We start from the raw sequence: 19,009 nt of genomic DNA on the forward strand, positions 1-19,009 counted from the left end.
TCAGCAGAGGGAGCTGATATATTGCTTTTAGAGATTCTAATACACATGGAAGGATGATTTTATTTACATGAGAAAGAGGGAAATAGCGATTCATGTTTCAGCATGACCCAGACCAGCATGCTTTACTCAAGCAAAATGCTATTTGACTCAGCCTAATAAATTAAGGGTGAAAATTGGCTTTGCCTCATGACAAACTCACAGCTTAATAGTTAACCTTTCAAGAAATACAAGGCTTAATTGCAGATAATAGTGATGGGGCTGGCAAGGGAACCAAGAGTTGGCTCCGGGACCCAGGGAAAGGCAGAGCAAAGCCCCACGTCTGTTTTCCAGCCCGCTGCTGCACAAACCCCATTGCAGGGCCCTGAGAGAGCTGCCAAGCCCAGCAGCACCCCCAGACAGGGCTGGGCATGGAGGCTGTGTCCCTTTGCAGCCCCTCAGACCCCCCTTATCCCTGCTGGAAAGCTGTTTTGGTTTTTGGAAGGGGGCAGGAAGCCGTCCCCGCTCGTCACACCAGCGCCCTGCCAGAGAGGCTTTGATGTGGGCTGGAGGGGATGTGGATGTGTCTGAGCTCGCCAGCAGAAGTGCAGAAAGCAAAAACCAAGGGCAGAAAGGCTGAAAATTATTCTGTAGAGAAGGCTGAGCAGTCCCAGGTTTTCGGTAATGTAGGATAAGCTGTTAGGAGTAAGATGATCCCTAAAAACCTTCCATAGGAAAAGCAGGAGCAGCACAAAGCCAGCCCACACCAACCAGCCCTATTCCCCTGGGTAACCACAGGTAGACAGACAGCACACTCCTTTTAAATCTCATTTATTTTATTTTTTGTGTACATTTTTTTTCCCTAATTCGACTGACATACCGTTGCTATAAAGATGCCCTGCTCTTTGAATATTTAATCCAAGACCACTAGTTCAAGTGTGGTTATGAAAAGTCACGGCAAACATATGACTGGAAAGAGGTGGTTGGTTCTGACTTCCAGGCAGTTTGTTTGAAGCATTTCATAGATGCACACAATATTCAGCAGAACACACCCACACACAGTGCTGAGTTTATCACACACACACACACACACACACATCTGGCAACCGGTTACAGTGGTTGAAGTTTCAAAAGGTGTAACTGTCCCCTTCTCTCAGCAGCAGTGATAAAAACTTTGGATATCCTGAGAAATACAACCAAAACGTAGTAATGAAGATCCTCTTTTCCACCAGCAGGGTTTGGGGTTGGTTTTTCTTGTCAAGTTAGAGATATTCTCCCAATTTAATTTTTTTTCTTTTTCATGAAAAGGGTGGAGGGAAAGGGTCTGGGGCAGTTGGGGTTAACAAATACCAGTTCAACTCTTCCACCAGGATCTTTGATCCAGTACAACACGGATCCTAAAAGCATCTCATTAAAATGACAACAACATTAAATAAAAGCCTACCTAATGTTACACACGTGGTCCTACTGTCAGTCCCTTACTATTCATCATCTTCATAATACAAAGAACAGCTCTGAGATGAATGAAGACAACACACAGGTTAAGAGAAGCATTAAGAGTGGATGTGGAGCCACTGGGGTCAGCAGCTGGGCAGCCACTCAAATGACCCAAGCACAAGGAGGACCCTGTGACCTTTGCAGTATCAGAGTGATGAAATTTCACCTGCTTGCAGACTGGCAGAGGAGCTGGGAGTGATGGAGATGGAGACCCCACTGCTATGAACCCCTGGCAAAGCCCCAGGGGACCTGAACCAGCACTGACAAGCCCCTGGGTGCCACCTCACAAAGATGAGAACATTTCTTTTATCTGTGCCACTAATACATCTTCACAAGAACTTGCCAAGGAAGAGAAAGGCCTTCTCAAAACTTGCTATCTCTGGACCAATGCACCCTCCCCCAAACCTGGGACTCAGGGTCTTGCATTGGGCATGAGAAATTTTCATTCTCTTCAAGACAGAGTCTCCTCAGCAAGGCTAAAAATCAAAAATGGCCAATACTGCAGTGCCCTGCCTTTCCACCTCATCCTCCCCTTGCCATTCCTCTCCTCAATGGGAACACCAGTGCTTTTCCTGAGGAGCAGCAGGATCTGTGCTCCTGGGACCTCCCTGCACCCTCAGTGCCAGTGGGGTTGTGTGAGGTTATGGGGCTGCCAGGGAGACACCAGCACTGCAGAGGAAAGAGGGCAGCAAAGACTGAGACAACAAAACCAAACAGAAAGCAATCAGAAGAAGGGTGGGAGATGTGGTCTGATGTACTCACACCAAGGAATAAATATTTTACATTGACTTTTTGAAAGAAAAAACCACTTGCACTGTGTTTTTTGCATCTCCAAAATGGTAACTTGCTGACTCCCCTGCACAACACACACACACACACACTGATGTACATACATTCCCAGCTTTGTAGAGCTACTGGATTTACTTTGAGACAAGTTCCTTGTGCATTTTGACAATTTACTTTGAGACAAGTTATTTGCAAGAAGGCAAAGTTCATGCATGGCTTTGACAGCTCCACTTTCTCATAAATGGTATTTGAAAAGCAGAAAGCAAATGAGGGCCAAAGCTCCGTTTAAAGTTCACCTCAGATGCCTGAAAAGCATTTATACCCACATCCTTCTGAGGTCCCTGCTTTATGAACTTCTAATGAATTCCACATTCTGCTACCCAACGTTTCTTATACATCAGGGGAAGAAAAAACAAACCAGAAAACCAATGCAAGCTGTTTGAAAACAGATGCACCACAGCATTCTTTATCAGAAAGGCTTGGGGAGGCTTTTGAAGCAGAAGAGCAGCAAGGCACCTTTGCAAAGAGGAAAAGGAGAAAAAAATAAAAATAATAATAATAAAAAGAACGAAAAGCTGATGGTTTTCAGCCCCCAATCCTACTTGTCTCACACATGTCATGCTCAGGGGATTTCACCTCAACATCTTTTTCCAGAGCAAGAAGCAGCTGTTTGTTAGCTGCTCCATCACTTCTGTAAACTTGTGTCCTCCAGACCCAGAGCAGACATTTGGCCAGAGGTTGCCTGGGTGGCCCTCAGCCCTGCTTCAAAGCAATCCTGGCAACCCTGAGTCTCCCTGGCTCCAGGGCCAAAGGAAAACTCTAGGCAAATACAGGAAAAGCATAGCATGAGCCTTGGACCAAGCAGATTGTCTTTGTCAGGTAGAAAAAGATCCTTCTCTCAGCATTCCAGTGCACTTTGATTAATGATGGTGTGACATAAAGCATTTTTACCAGTTGAACTGAACCCTGATGCTAGTCAATCCCCTCTCAAAGGAATGATTACAACCCAACCCAACTCTTCCTATTAAAAACAGAGTGAGTTGGTTTCCTTAGAACCCTCCGAGATGTTTGAAGAAAAAGCAAAAAATGCCATTTTACAAAGAGATTCCTTATCCCCATCCCCTAGAGCAAAGCAGCTCGCTAAAAGAAAATCTAAATTGCTATAAATATCATTTTAAATACTCATTAGCCATCTACTGCCACTTGCCATCCCAGCTGTCAGGAGATACTGATTCCACACAACTCGAGGTCAGGCTGGGGAGATGCCTTCAGCACCTCTTGGATAGTACCAGAACTGGAGAAATAATAAATAATAAGAATACGAGAAGGAGTAATCAGCCCTCCACATGTAAAGAAAAGCAGAGACTTTCACAGTTCTAAAACAAATGATGTTACTGTAAAAGAAAAAAATCCTAAATATAAAATAAGGACTTGCATCCCAGCAGGCTGGAAAGCCTTCTCTTTCCTGTTGTTTCCAAAGAGACAAGTGCTTTGCCTGTGCCCTCTCAATACCAGCAGAGCAAATTTGCCTCTATCTCAAAATAAAAAAGCAGATTTCACACCTTAAGACAGAAATTCTAGAAATTCCATATATTTTGTTGCTAAACATGGATCTTTGCCAAAAGCACTGTAATTTCTACAATTGAAGAGTTTGGACATCTTTAGATAATTCTGTTTTTTTTTTTTTCCTATGAAAAATGAGAAGTTTTATTCCAACACAATTCCAGTTTGCAGGAAACTCCGTTTAGCAGCTCCCCTGCAATGTAATGATATTAAAAATTAATGCAAAATTCCAACCAGTTTGTTTGTTGTGACTCTTTCCAGCAGCCCCAGTGGCACAGTGACAGCTGTCACCCAGCACAAACCACTCCATTTACAATCATGAAGGGGACAAAACGGGGCAGAGCTCTGGAAATTGAGTTGATACAGAGATTGTATAGGGAAGTTTGGAGCCAAAGATTTTGGCAATGCTGTATTCTGAACAAGGATTTTTTTTTTCTGCCTGTAGAGCCCAAAGCTGCCAGATGCCCACCAAATAGCCCATGCTATTGGATATTTATGCAATATTCATGAATAAAGCTGGGCTAAGCATGGACAGAGAGCTCTGCAGCTGCACCTGTAGATGGGAAAACCTGATCCTGACTTCACAGCTAGGACAGCAACTGTAATTTAACTTTAAACACACCTTTTTGGCTCTTACCAGGCACTTAATCTACATCTCTTCACTCTGGCTGTGTAAATCAAGGACACCTGGCCCTTCCTGACTTTTCACAGCATCTGTCCTGAAAAAAAAAAAAAAAAAGAAAAGAAAAAACCCCACACAACCAAGCTGAGAAATACCAAAGGCTTTCAGATATTGTTCCAGGACACGGAGGTGGCTGGATGGTTTTTACTAGAGGGGAAAAAAACTGAGACGTGGCAGACCCTGATAACTCCATCACACAGCCCCTGGGGAAACTCTATCTACCTGTGTTTTTGGAGGCTATGGCCATGCTTGCTGCCAGAATGCTCTTTCCAGCCATGAGTTTGGCTGCCTCTAAGTGCAGCACTTCTCATCTCCATCCTCCTTCTGGCAGGATCTGGTGTGTAACCTTGCGTGCCGGGTCACGGTGTTTTGGAAAGCCCATGGTCTGAACTCTTCTTTTTCTCAAAAATAATAATTATCTGGGGCAAAACCAGACTGAATTAGGACAAACCCTATTCTGGCCTGAATGATTCCGGTAAGGGAAACCAAAGAGAAACTTTCCTGAATGGTTCAGTAATACTTGGGGTGTGTTTACTCTTTATTGAAAAATTACACTATTCTGAGTTTCCTGGATTTAGCCAGACCCAAAAGCGAAAGTAACAAATCAAAATACCCTGAAATAAACTTCTAGGAAGGGTTTTCAGGTCTGGCTAAAACCACACAGCTTTGGAAATGGCCGAAAGACGTCTGATCTTTTGAGATTTCCATCTCTATTTCCAGAGCCTTTCAGAAGCTTCCAAGCTTTTCCCAGCTTATCCTCGCGGTACCTCGCAGCCTCTGGATTTTTGCCCCATCCTTTAGTGAAAATCAAGAGCCTTTCGAGGAAGGAAACACAGCCCATCCTGCAGCCAGGCTGCCAGGCAAGGCTGAGCCACCTCAGGGCCAGGCTGCTGCAATTCCAGAGCTGCTCCACTTCCAGGATGGGATTTTTCATCCATGGGATGGCAAAGGAGCACAGGAGGAGCTCTGGCTTGGGCTGGATACCTGCAGGGCACTGAGCCTCTGCCTGGGGCTCCTTTCCCCTAAAGAGCTCTGCAGAGAGGTGGCCCCTTTCTCTTCCCTTCCCTCTGAGCATCTGGCTAGGGAAAAAAAGGCTGTTAGTAAACTCCCAGCTGCTAAAACCCCAAATGTCCAGGTGACTGAGGTGTAAGGTGTCAGTGGAGGGAAAAAATGCACTAAAGGAGGCCATGTAATAAATGCCATGTGGCCAAAATTGTTCCTGGGAGAACAGCACTGCACAAGCCCCTGAAGAATTCCTTTATCCCTGTGGCCTGTAAATCAGGTATTTGTACCACTGGGCTAGTTAGACACCACCTTAAAACATGGATCCTCTTCTTTCTCAGCCTTTCCCATGCTTTCCACATCATTTTAAGTCCAAGCTCTGCAGCAATGCATGAGGCCACCCAGCAGGCAACAAGCATCAGCTTGCTCCCAGTTTGTCCTTGTGGGTTTCTTTGGGATTTTAGTATTCTCTTTCTCTTGCTGGAAGTGGGGTTGCAGTGGCAATCTGGGACTTGTGAGCAAAACCATCACCTGCAAATCTGGGCCTGGAGGAATACAAGAAGAAGGGGGCACAGACTGCTCCCACCAGCAATGTGCTTGGTTGGGTCTGTGGTTGCCTCTCTCACCCTCCCTTTCTGCTTCAGCATTCCCAGCTCCAGACCTTCCTTGGCAGAGTGGATTCCCTACCAGAGGACTCTTGTCCCTGTGCCATTAAAACCACCCTTGCAATTTACTGCACTCTCTTTGGAGTCCTCTTCATTGATACAGCACACTGGCACCACCACCTCTTTAGCTGTGTCCATCCTCATCTGCAAACACATGAAAGCTGAGATTCAGCTGAGCCTTTTCTGGCCTTCTTTATCAGCAAAATAAAGTGCTTTTGTGGTGTGGGGTTATGTGAAGGAGCAGCATCCTTTTGACCTGTGACACAGCTGCCTATCCACAGCAAGCATCTCTTCCAGCCACAGCCAGGGAGAGGGAATCTCACTGCACTGCCAGAGTGCATGTCAAATTTCATATTATCCATCTGCTCCAGCAAAGGCTGAGCTGAAATATTAATTAGGAGATCTGATCCCTTCTCACCAGAAACAATCTGGATTTTATAGCTCAGCCAGAGGCCAGCAAAGCAGACAAAGCTCTGTGATACATCCTTTGCTGCTGGTTAAAGGCTTTCAAGGAAACAACCAGCTCGGGGGGAGGACACAGACTGTAAAACATGTGGACATCTGGTCTGTTTTGTCCACCCATCACCTCCCCTGTGCTCAGCCCCCACCTCCTTGAGTGGATGTTCAGTACTGAGAGAGAGGACTCCTCTAACATAAACAGCTATAATATGGCAATAAAGATTAATGGGTAAAACTTGCCATTTTATGTATAATCCGTGGGGATTTACAATCATTAATCTTTATTAGTGTGTAATAACTGTTTAGACATTAAGGACAGATTCTCAGCTGGACAAAACTGGCCTTATTCCAGCCAAGCCAATGGAGCAATGCCAGTTTACACCCTCCCTGACCCGAGCTCTAAATGAGACCCATCCCTATCTGTAGGAACTGTATCACCAGCAGTATTTCCCCAACAGCAGGGGCAGAGCAGTGAAGGCAACGATTTGTCTTTTTCTGCACCCAAAAAAAAGAGCTGCATGTGTCCAGGAAGCTCAACAATAGACATGTCAATAAACAAGAGGAAATTCAATGAAAAAGCAACAGCAACAAAAGGAACCCCGAGGAGCAGGGAAGTGGATGATTTTTGAGGCAAGGCTGTAAGATCTGCTTTGGCAGGAGCCTAACTCAGAGGGATGTAGCAATCTTTGGCATGTGAAAGAGTGAAAGCACCAAGACAGGCTCCCAGAGTTCCTCTGAGAGGAACAAGATGGAAGAGAATTAAAAAAAAAAAAAAACCATCTTGGCTGTCTTTTCTGAGAGAGGAGCTTGGGGTTTGTTTTTAATAAAAACGAGGTCTAATAAACAAGGGAGCTGGTGGGAACCTTGTCTGAACTACATCAGACCAGCCACTAAAGCAATGCTGCACTGACCAGACAGCTTTTCCTCTTCCAAAATTGCCTAGGAAAGAAGGGAAAGGTGCAGGTACACACTCAGCATGGAGAAATCCCAGTTCAGACCCTGCACCCCAGTGTCCATGTCCTCAGCACCAGTGCACAGGACCTGGCAGCCCCTTCTCTCCCAGACAAGGGGCACTGACCCAACAGGCACTTGACACCTGCTGAACTAAGAGCTCAACTGCCTATTTTTTTTTTAATTTATTTATTTTTAAGAGCTTTTTCTGAATAGTGACCCACCATCACACAGCAGAAGTCAGTTGCCTCCAGAAATGGTATCCCCCCCTCTTTAAGAAGTCAGAAATGCCTCCCTCCCTCACCAGTAAACCAGGCAAGTCAGGAAAAATGCAGAAATACAGTACATAGATACCTGTGTGAAGTTTTATACACCTGGAAAAAACTCCAGGAAAAGATGGGCATTTCACCCACTGCAGCAGCATTTTAAACTGGTGTTTAAAAACAGGAACCAGCAAATGCCCTCCAACTCATCTTTCAGATTTAAGGGACCAGAGGACTCTTGGGGACATAGAAAATAGCTTTCTTGCCAGTGACACTTAGAAGAGCTCTGGCAATGGCAAAGCCTCAAGCCTCCAGGAGGTGGCAGGAACATCAGGAGCTGTGGAGGTAAAAAGAGGAGGAATATCATGGCCCAGCACGCCCTGCAGCCCAATAACCACAGCCTGTGGCAGAGCAGAGAGGCTCTCCCTGCCATGGGAATGGTACCTGTGCTGGAATTAACTCCTACACTTGGTCCAGTGCTGAGTTTGGAGCAGCTTTTCTCACCTTTCCACTCCCTGGTGTGGTTTTGGTTTGTTTCAAGCCTGTGGCACCAGACCTGCTACTTTTGCAGTTTAAAAATCCCCAGTTGAGGAGAATCCAATCTGCTCCCTGTCCTGCAAAGCCATGAGCCTACCTGTCCAACATGCAGCCCTGTGTCCTGCATCAAATGAGCTTTTTGAAGAACAGCTTTTAAGCTTCACACCTTGGCTGTTCAGGGTTGTTGGGGAAGGTTTAATGACCCAGAAACAATGCCTGTCCTTGGCAACCCTGAGCTCCTCTTAGAGCCAAGCAAAGTTCTGAGTGCTGACCCAAGGCTTTTCACCCTCACAGAGGTTACAATCAAACAAAGAGAAGAGTTTGATTTTTTTTTTATATATTGTAGCCCAGCATGTTTGCAGAGCATTTAAGCACACAGGAGTCCCTGGCTCTCCTCCCCCCCAGCTCAGGCTTCTCTGGAAGAAAACCCTGGGGCAGGCCAAGCTTTGTGTCCACACGTGTCACTAGGGATGAAGAGATGGATGGACAGTCAGACAGACAACCTCTGCCTTTCTCTCCTTCCACAACCACCTTCAGCAGTGGTGATCAGCATTTTCACACTGGTCACACAGACTCAAGACTTACACTGGGCTGATGCAGATGAATTTTAAAGGAACAAAGTCATGGAGAATCCGGAGGGAAGTGATTTGTTGCATGCTCTATTGTCATGCCATTAAAACAAAGGGATTAGAGAGCCCAAGCACTGCAAGAGCAAAAAGCATAAAAGAAAGCACTCATTGTGTAGTGTCAAGGCATGTAGGAATCATCCTAGAGGGTTACTTGCTGCAGACAACACTGACATTAATTTTCTATTGGTGACATTAATATCTGCTATTAATACTGCACTCTGACAGTATCTCATAAATTCAACCTGTCAATTACAATGGCATGAAATAAAGGTGCTCTGAGGTCAAGGAGACGTGGTGTCCAAACGAGACTTATATTCCAGGAGAAAAGAGGCGAAACCAATCTTTAACAAAAGCATCAGATCCATATGTAGGAAAACCAGAGGGTGGTTTTAAATGTCATGTTTTTCAAAGCGAGAATTGATGCTGGAACCAAGTCTATAAACTGGCTGGCTGGACTTTTAGCTGCAGCTGAGGACAATCAATCAAAACAGCCCTGTGACTCTGAGAAAGTGAGAGAGAGAGAGAAAAAAAAAAAAAAACACACACACACACAGCCACACACCCCATGGAATATGAGAGGGCAGATTATGAGCCATGCGAGGCCTCTTAAAATTACACACTGAGAAGTAAAACATCCTCGTGTTTCATCTGCAACAAAATGTAACCTGAAAGGTTCCCCCCTACACAAAGTGGAATAGGGAGCTTATCACTACAGGGAGGGCTGAGCAGGTTTGTGAACCACGGGCTGAGGAAGGGGAAACTCTTCCCCAAAGTCTGCACAATGCAGGAGCTCTTTGCAGCAAGGAAACTCACAACCCCCAACTCCTCTGAGCTTCCTCCAAGCCCCCTGCTCTGCAGCTGAGGGGCTCAAGGATCAATAAATCCCCATCAGTGATGCTCCCTTCTCTCTTTTGATGCTGGCTCGGGGCAGAGCTGTGTTATTTTGGGGTTCACAGCCACCTCTACAGGCACTGCCAGCCCTGGCCGTGGTGGTGACAGTGGCAGTGTCTAGGGGCACCTCTTCAAAGTGGTCAGCATGTGCCTAGCACAAGAGATGCCACCACTTGCACCTCTTAGTGAGGTGTTAGGTGCTCTAACTACAACCCTCCCCATCCCCCTTCCAAGAGATCAATTCCCAAACTGGTCCTCAGGCTGGTCCAGAAGCCCAAGTGGACTGAAGCCACTGGAACTGAGAGAGAAGGAGCTGGATCCCAGGCTGAGTGAATGACATCCCACACAGCTTCAAGACTGGAGAGCAAGACATGCATCCAGATGGGCTCTGACTCTGAGAGTCTGTGCAGAAGCAATGGATGGGGAAGGGAATGATGTGGAGGGGTATGAGACACGTGTGCCTGCTCTGGGATAGCTGCACACACACACAGGGGCACAGGTTTGGGAGAAGGAGCCATGGAAAAAGGCAAAGCACCTCACAGCTGAGCTCTGCAGGTCTGGCTCATCAATCCAGCATCCATCTGGAGCCAGGAGCCTTGCTCCAGATTTACAGCAACCCCTTGCAGTACACCATTCCCCCTTTCTATTCCCTGCTACCTAAAAGCAGTGGGATCTGCCACCTTTCCCTCTGCCCCAAGAGTCCCCGTGGCTCCTGCCCTTGGCTAGCAGCTTTTCTCTGAAGACTTGGCCAACAGCAATGAGCTCCTGCCATGGATGGGCTGTGGTTTCCCTGCGTGGTTTCTCAGGCTGCAGCTCTCATGGGGGACACCTGCAGGTCTCATGCTGGAGCTCAGCACTCCTGGCTGGCCTCAGCATCCCAAGCAGAGCTGGATATGGCCCAAACCACCTGCCAGCACCAGCTCCAGGGGTGGGCTCACACCCCCAGAGCCTGTGGGCAAGCACAGAGGGATTGCTGCCGACAGGGAGGAGAGCCCTGGAAACTCGCACTGAGTTCTCCCATTTTTTCACAGATGCCATGCCATGCAGAATGTTATCCTTTCCCATACAGGGAAGGAGAGAGGAACTCCCTTTTAGGCCCAAAGTAGCTCATCCCCAGCCCAAGGGAGTCCCAGATGGCACGAGGCTGATGGGCTGGCTGGCAGGTGGGGACCGACCACTGCAGCCTCCTCCCTATCTTTGTGCAACTCATCTGACAACTGATTTCCCTCTGGGGCTTTTGTCCCATACATTAATCCCAGTAATATCTTCCCTCTCCAGACCTCATCACCTGCCTGATATAGCAGAGGGAGTTGCTGGGACACAGGGCTGGGGCTTTCCCCAGGCAGGAGGCTGGCAGTGCCCTGCAGCCGTGCGCAGTGTCCGGAGAAGAGGAGACCCTGGAGGAGGCTGAAGCCTCCCTCCTTTACAGTGATGCTGCCTGACACAAGCAGCTCGAGTAGCTGAGCTGAGATCCTTGTTTATAAATTCTTTTTATGATGCACATTAAATATTTTCACAACACAGACACTTCCTTCTCTTTTCCTTTGACACCTTTTCCCCAGCAAAGCCCTACAACTATTGCTTGCTGTGGCCTCAGTTAGCATCCTCATCATCACCACGCACTCATCCTCATATAAAACAGAAATCTATTCCATCAAGCACTTAACATAAATATTAAAATAATGGAAGGGACAAAATATAAATCTACATACAACTTCATGACTACCATAGCACCTATTACCATGACAAAGCAAATTCTGGTTCAGGGGAAAAGGAAGGGGGATGAGGAGAAAGTTAGGAAGAGGGATTTTGACGGTCATTAAATATGTAAATCACTCTTAAAAATTTTTTTGTTGTTGTTTTGTCTTTGTTTTAAGGTTACCAACCTTATTAAAATTCATTTCACTAACCAGCTTGCTCTATGTCACTATGGATACCAAAGAACCCTTTTAAAAACTTCGGCAAGGCGGGGGTTTCTCAGAATAAAAACAAAACAAAACACGGTGACTTTCTCTTGGTGCTTTCATGACAAGTCCTGCCATGAGCCCCTCCCCTGCACCCACCAGTCCACAGAAGGGCAATTCATGTACAAGTCCAGTTCTCAGTCTCCCAGGATGAGTTTGACAAAAGAGGCGACGTCTGTCTCTTTGGATTCGTGCAGGGTGAAGAAAGGATGTTGCTGGGAGAGAAAAGAGAGAGCAAATAAAAACGTTTATTGTTCACGACACTGGGGACCAAATCTAAAGCCTTTCTGGACAGTCTTCAAGGCTGTGAAAAAGATTTTGTCACTGGTATCATAATATTGAGCTTCACATGTTTTGCAGCTGAGGGAAGTCAGGGAGTCCGAGGGGTGACTGCACGAAGGCTGCAGCCTTGTGCTGCCCTCTTGGATTTCCTCTAATCCTGCCTTGGCTGAGCTGGGCTGCTCTTGAAGCAAGACAAAGTGATAAAACACACTGCCTCTGTCTCTTGCATGTCGTTCCCTCCAGCACACACTGGCTCACAACTCTGTAGTGCCCCAGGAGGAGATGGTGGTAACCTCAGATGGTGGTTATCCATCATGCACCAGCTCCAACGGGAGCAAGGAGAACCTTGCAGGAAGGCTGACGGCAGTGGGTTTTCCCTCAGCTTCCTGCTTTATCTGTGTATTTACCCTCTGGTGACTTCTGAGTCTCATTTCTTCCCTGCAATTGCTCATAGTCACAGCAGGAGATGGCTACTTTACCCCTAACCACTGCAAAGAGGAAAGCCATCCCGGCTGGAGAGCCATCCGCAGCTGGATGTTTAACTACTTAATCGTGACCAACATGGGAAGACATTCTGCCAGAAAATCTTGCCTACATTTCAGCACAAATGGAAAAATATGTGTAAGGAGAAAAAAAAAAAAAAAAACAGAATGAAATGTCCCCTGACAGCAAAAGTAAAGTCCCTGTCTGCTAGCACCAGTGACTCATTTTGCTATCATGGGCTGCAACGCACCAGCTGAGCTTGGCCAACTTCCACCTGAAATAACCAAAGCTTATTTGCTACCCACTGTCCTGGCAGTTTATTGGATTTATTTGGAGGGTGTCAAAGAGAACCAAAAGGCAGCTGGGAGGCCCATATGTGACCTTGACTCTATGTAAAATGCTGTTCTTGCTTCCCATACACAGGCTGGGGGGAGTTTGGTTTGATTCCTGACCCCACCATTTCAAGCCAGATTTTTAAAGATAATTTGGGGTCCCCAAGTTTTTTCACAGCTGCCCCACAGCTCAGCCCCTGAGTGCTGCTTATTTCAGTGACATCTATGGCAGTGGCCAAGTACAGGGAGAAGAAGATCAAAGAAAAGAGACTTTCCAAGGTAGGCTTGAGCAGAAAGGTGATAAAAAGCAGTGAAGAAAGAGAGGCAGCTCTCAGTAGCCAGGAAATGACCCAAAGACACTCCAGCAAGGAAGAGGAAGCACAATTATGTGGGAAACAGAGCTGAAATGGGTTGAGGCAAGGATCCAGGCATACTTTAAGGTCTCCCTGGGTCAGACAGTCACAGGAATCAAAGTGTCCTGAATAACTCTCAGAGAGATGGCTGCTGTGTTATTATCCCAGTGTGATGCCACTGCTTTCACAGGCCAGCCAGGTCACACCCAAAGCAGAGCTACCACAGCCTGGAAACACCCACCGAGGTGACATGGGTGGCATCAGAAGCCTCCAAGCCCTTCTCTCAGTGAACCCAACCCCAATGCAACAACCCAGGCTGGTGAGAGCACAAGACACCCTCTGCCAGGTGGGATTTGCTCCGTGCAACACGCAGACCACCAGGGAGGAGTCCTGCGGTAGTTTCATGCTCCACTTCACCTGGGGAAGTGGGTTTTAAAATGAAATTTAGCATGGTATCAGTTTTCCTGATGCTCAAGATAGCACAGAGTCATATTTTCCATGAGAAACCTCAATTCCACAGGAAAGCAAGGGAGCAGTCTTGGTCTAGATGACAAGTCCAATCCAGCACCGCAATTTAATGCCATAAGAGAGAGAGGAGGGATTAAAAAAGACCAACAAAACAGCAACCTTCAACCACAGGACCTCACAACATTCATGTCAGCCATAAAATACCACAGCATTGAGACACACTGGAGAGGTGATCCAAGAACCTAATTCAATAGAAATGCACTCACTTGCCAATGGGTATTAATGCTGCAGCAGACGGAGCTGCTCGGGTGAACCTTTTTGATAAAAGGCCATTTGGCAAACTTCAGAAAATTGCTTAAGATATATATGTGTTTCTTAAATAATAATAATAATAATAAAAAAGTTAAAAAGAAAAAAAAAAAAAGCTATAAACCTCAGGCTTCCCTTTGAAACCAGTATTTGGGCAAACTGTGTTTAAATCAGATCTATATATAGTTTAATTGCATTACAGGGCCCAGCAAGAAATCCTACAGGAATTATTTATTGCTTACAACTCACGTTGAAAAGGTACACGGATTTCTAGCACGTCTTGCAGCTTGACAGCACCTTAAACCCTGTCACCTTCACACCACAGAGGTCCCCACACCTCTGAGCAGACAGAGTGAGGCAGCAATGAGACAGAACCTCTGGGTGGTATAAGACACATCCTGCATATTATGGGACAGAAGGCAGCAATGTCTGAAGAAATTCTGCTGCAGTTTCCACCCTTAATCCAGATGATCCTGCCAGTGGCCCCAGACAGGGGTGAGCATACAGGGACAGGCAAGCATTTGGATCAGGATCTTCAGAAATAACCCAGTCAGGCACTTCGCTGCCTTCCAAAGGGGACTAGACACTTATGGGAGGGAAACACCAACTTCCTAAGCTCTCCTGCTTTTTGCTGGCTCCGAGGAGCACCAGGATCAACACCAGAAAGCCAGGAGAGAGAGAGAGAGGCCATGAAGCTGTAGAGCCCCAGCAGCAAAATCTCACCACAGACACTGTTCCTGCCAGCTCCAACCCAGAGCTTTGGCTGAGTACACATCAGTGTCTGCACTGCTGGGAGTTCAGCAGCAGTTAAGAGCATCTGACCTCAAAGCCCTGCACTGCCTTGCATTTCCCCTGGTGTAAGCCTTCAGCAGCATTTTCTTTCTTAGTTATTCTTCTGTCCTAGACGTGCTCCCAGCAAACAGCCTCTGAGCAGCAGATGAAACTCAATAACCGGAATTATTAGTCACAGACTCGTGTCTGTCCCTAGCATCCAGGAATCACTCTATCCAAAAAGCCTCCTCTCCAAGGCACCATCACAGGAAAGCAGAGCAGGCCACTCAGCTCCTGCATCCCATGTTATCATCTATGGGACATTCATGTCACTTGGGTGTCACAAAGCCAAGTGGAGGATTTTATCCTCCTCTTCACAGCCTCATTCTTGTCCCTTAGCAAATTTGGTAACTGCTTTTCAACATTCTTCTCCCTTGATCTGACCAGAATTGCACCTGAATGACATTTCAAAGAGCATCTCTGATTTGCAGTCGACCTCCCAAAGCCCTGAAGGGCCATGATTCTCACATCTGTTAAGAAAATAGAGATGCTAAAACCCCAAATCACCAGCCATTATTTGAAACCCTGTCTTCAGCACCTCTTTGTCAGCATCTCATCTCTGATCTGAATCAATAAGCTGCTTAATGCAGGCACACTCACCATAAGCTCTGGGTATGTTGGCCGTTCTTTGGAATTCTTCTTCAAGCTTTAATGAAAAAAAAAAAAAGGAAAAATTTTAGAAGTTACATCCTTCGTGTAATTTAAGCAAGGCCATAAAATCATACCATGACAAAAGCAAGGTTTCAGGTCCCTGCAGAGGAAGTTCAACTACTAATTCATGTGTTAAGCAAAGTCAAGGTGTATGCCTTGAGGACACCTACAACCAAGCCAGCCAGCACACAGGTCCCATGTGGTTACACAGTGCTGGGTACACACAGGTGCAGTGAGCTCAGTGTAAGTCAAGAGATCCACAGACACCATAAATATCAGTCAAGACACAGCCTGTTGCTGGTGCCAGGTACAACTGGGGGTTTTGGGTCCTACTCAGCAGGCCAGTGACTAAGGGAATGGATACAGCCTCCAACCTTTGCTCAGAAGCAGTGACCAAGTGGCTCTGAAGCACGTGTACAACTATTTGTTTATCACCATGCTGTTATCAGCAGGGACGGTTCCATGGGACATCCTTTTTTTCTCCTCTCCTACAACAGATGGCTCTGGAGGGTTGTAGCTGGAAGTTATTTTGGTTTCCCTCCAGCAGAAAATAGCTTTTAAAAGACAGGACGTAATCTCTACTCACTTCCTGACAGTGTATTTAGGGGAAAGACACTTGGAGCAACTTGAAAAGATCTTCACACACGTACACGTTGGTGGCGGGGAAAAGGTGTCACACTGAGCAAAACAAAAGTGAGAACCTCAGTGATGATAAGTTGCTCCTCTGCTGGGATTTGCTGGAGCCCAGAGGAAGCAGAGGACACACACTGAATAGATATTTCCTGCTTGCTGTGTGTAGTGGGCTCATGTTCACTGTCATGTTGTGAATGAGCAGAGGAACCCAGTAACGATACGTGCCAATGCTGCTGAACTGAAGGTAAGGGATGTGTCACATCCTCTGAGCTCCAAAGTAGCCCAGGCTGAGATGAATTTGAAGGTTAGGCATGTCCAGAAGCAGGATTTGGGTTTAAGTCCCTTAATTTAGATGCTCTACAAACAAAACCCCTGTTCCTAGGTTACTAAGACCCGGAAATCTGGGGACAAGTTACTGAAGTCAATGTAAATTTTTCAGGAGCCGTATCTTGAGCTGATCCTAACTCAAGACATCCCAGGGACTTCCCTGCAGTGGCTCCAGGTGATCAGATTTTTGCTGCCTCAGTCAGCAGAAGGTGTGATTTTCACTCTGTGACCTCTTGAATTTGAGACAGCTCTAAGCCAGGCCAATCCTGATACACTGAGCTGATGTCCTCTGGTTCAGTCTCAGAATAAATGTCAGACTCCAGTAACACAAAATCTGCAGGCAAAGCTCACTTTCCCTGTCACTTCACTGCCATTGAGGGACCTTCAGCAAGCCTAGGGAAAAGGATTTGCAGAGAGAGAACTGCCACGTGCTCTCAGAGCTTTCAATCCACAAGTGCTGCTCAGCTGGGGACATTCTTCTTCCTGCAACCAAATGGCTGTGGATACCTCCCTCTTCCATCACCCTGCAGCTCTATCTGCAAGACACTGTGCTTGCAAAAGCAAAATATTCAGTGGGGGGGAACAACAGCCTGCGTGGCACAAAGCAGCAACTTTGCAACAACAAGTAGTGAGCCAGAAGCATAGGAGAAAGACAGCTGGTCCAGAACCTCAGCGTGGGCCTGGCAAAATGCGTGGGGGCATTTTCTGAGAGGGTTTTTTCCAAGCCAGCTCCCACCTCTGACAGACACAGAGCAGTGTGGGCACAGGTGGGTATTCCCCAGCGTGGGTCAGGAGAAAGGAGAAAGGAGTTGGCATTGGAATGGGCTGCCCAGGGAGAGGGTGGATTCTTCATCCCTGGAGGATTTTAAGCTCAGTGCCATGGTCTGGGAACTACAGTGGGAGTGGATCAAGGGTTGGACTGGATGATCTCAGAGGCCCTTTCCAACCCGGATGATTCTGTGAGTGCAGCTGAAATCCCAGGGACCTCAAAAACATGTTTGAACAAGACTCCAAAGAATCTGAATGTCAGTACTTCAAGTCCCTGAGCAGGGGTGGCTGATAATCCCCCTCCTGGGTCACAGCAGAACCGGCCGGGCTCCAGGTCCTGAGGCTGGCAGCTTGGGAACAGTCTCACATTTCTCTATCTGTCGATCTGCCGTCCTTTTCTTGGCTACCACGCAAACCCACCACCCACCTGCCAACTTGGCAAGCCGTGGATGGCACTGCAAGAGCCTGGAAAATAAAAATGCCTCCCAGGCGGTTTCCAGGGAAGCTGGAGGGAGAAGCAGTCAGGAGCCGTGGGGCCGCTGCCAGTTCTCTTTGAACCATGGGATGAGGGCAGCTCCGAGTCTCCCCGAGCGCTGGGAGAGCGAGCCTGTTGCTTTTCTGCAGCTCCACACGGCCTCCAGACAGCACGCATCTGCTCCAAGCCTTTTCCTACACCGCAGCCAAACTCTCCTGCTGCTTCCAGCTCCGAGTCCCATGGAAAGCAGCGCAGCAGCCGCAGGGCCCTGGGAGCGGGGCAGCCGCCGCCAGAGGCCATCGCCGGGTGATCGCTGTGCCTCCCCTCAGAGCTGCGTCCCCTCGCCAGGGGAGGACGCAGCCATCCCGTGTCCTGCTCCTCTTCCCTACCTCACAACAACCCCGGGGACACAAGGGGATGAGGACCTGGCAGCCACAGACACCCTGTCCTGCAGAAATAGGGACAACCGGGTGTGAAAGTCTCCTCAATCTCTTCCTGTTGCGTGTGTGCTCCCGAACCGACTGAGCCCGCTCCTCACCACCTCAGGTGGGAACTGGAATTGGAATTGCAATTGGAATTGGAATAGGAATTGGGATTGGAATTGGAATTGGAATGGACTGCCCAGGGAGGGGGTGGATTCTCTGTCCCTGGAGGTTTTTAAAAAGAGATTGGATGTGACACTCAGTGCCATGGTCTGGGAAGCACAGGGGGATTGGATCAACCGCCTGAGGCGATGCCCCAGGCTTTGCCTGCACAGCCCCAGGACTCAATCTGTCCCTCACAGCTCAGCCAGGGCACGAAGGGCCATTCTTTCCCCCAGAGGGAGACGTTTTGATCAAAAATTTGAGTTACACCCCAGAGAAAGGCCCTGTGGGGACAGGAAAGTGGCTGGGGTCTGCTCTCCTCAGCTGCCACACAGCATGGCGGACATGAGAGGGGCTCAGGGCGAGCGAAGCCACGAGGGGTGTTTTTTTTACCATTGCGAGGTAAAATCGACGAATTCTGCTGAGAACTTCTCTGCGGGGAGCTGCGGCGAGGGTTCCTCTACCACTTGCTTGAGCTGCTGGAATGGTGTCCCCCAGGAGTCGTAGGGAAAGCGCAGGATGGCCAACTCGATCTGGGGAGACAGAGCCCACAGCTCAGGCATCGGGCATGGATCCTCTACCACTCGTCCTCCCACCGCATGGATTTCAGATTCCTGGGTGTCCACCCAAGGGTGTGGCTCTTTGGGC

General features: G+C 47.6%; 1 protein-coding gene across 2 annotated transcripts in view; it reads right to left on the reverse strand.

Moving 5' to 3' along the window:
• Positions 1-791: 791 nt before the first annotated feature.
• MAP2K6 (mitogen-activated protein kinase kinase 6) overlaps positions 792-19,009 on the reverse strand; it is a 51,065-nt gene continuing 32,847 nt past the window's right edge. For both annotated transcript variants that reach the window (XM_030461688.1, XM_030461687.1), the window contains exons 10-12: positions 18,755-18,894; positions 15,524-15,569; positions 792-12,080 (exon numbers count right to left, since the gene is read on the reverse strand). In XM_030461688.1, the coding sequence (XP_030317548.1) occupies positions 12,003-12,080; positions 15,524-15,569; positions 18,755-18,894 (264 nt within the window). In that variant the 3' untranslated portion in view covers positions 792-12,002. The remainder of the gene's footprint in view (positions 12,081-15,523; positions 15,570-18,754; positions 18,895-19,009) is intronic.

This window comes from Calypte anna, chromosome 18 (assembly GCF_003957555.1).
Source record: "Calypte anna isolate BGI_N300 chromosome 18, bCalAnn1_v1.p, whole genome shotgun sequence".
NCBI lineage: Eukaryota > Metazoa > Chordata > Aves > Apodiformes > Trochilidae > Calypte > Calypte anna.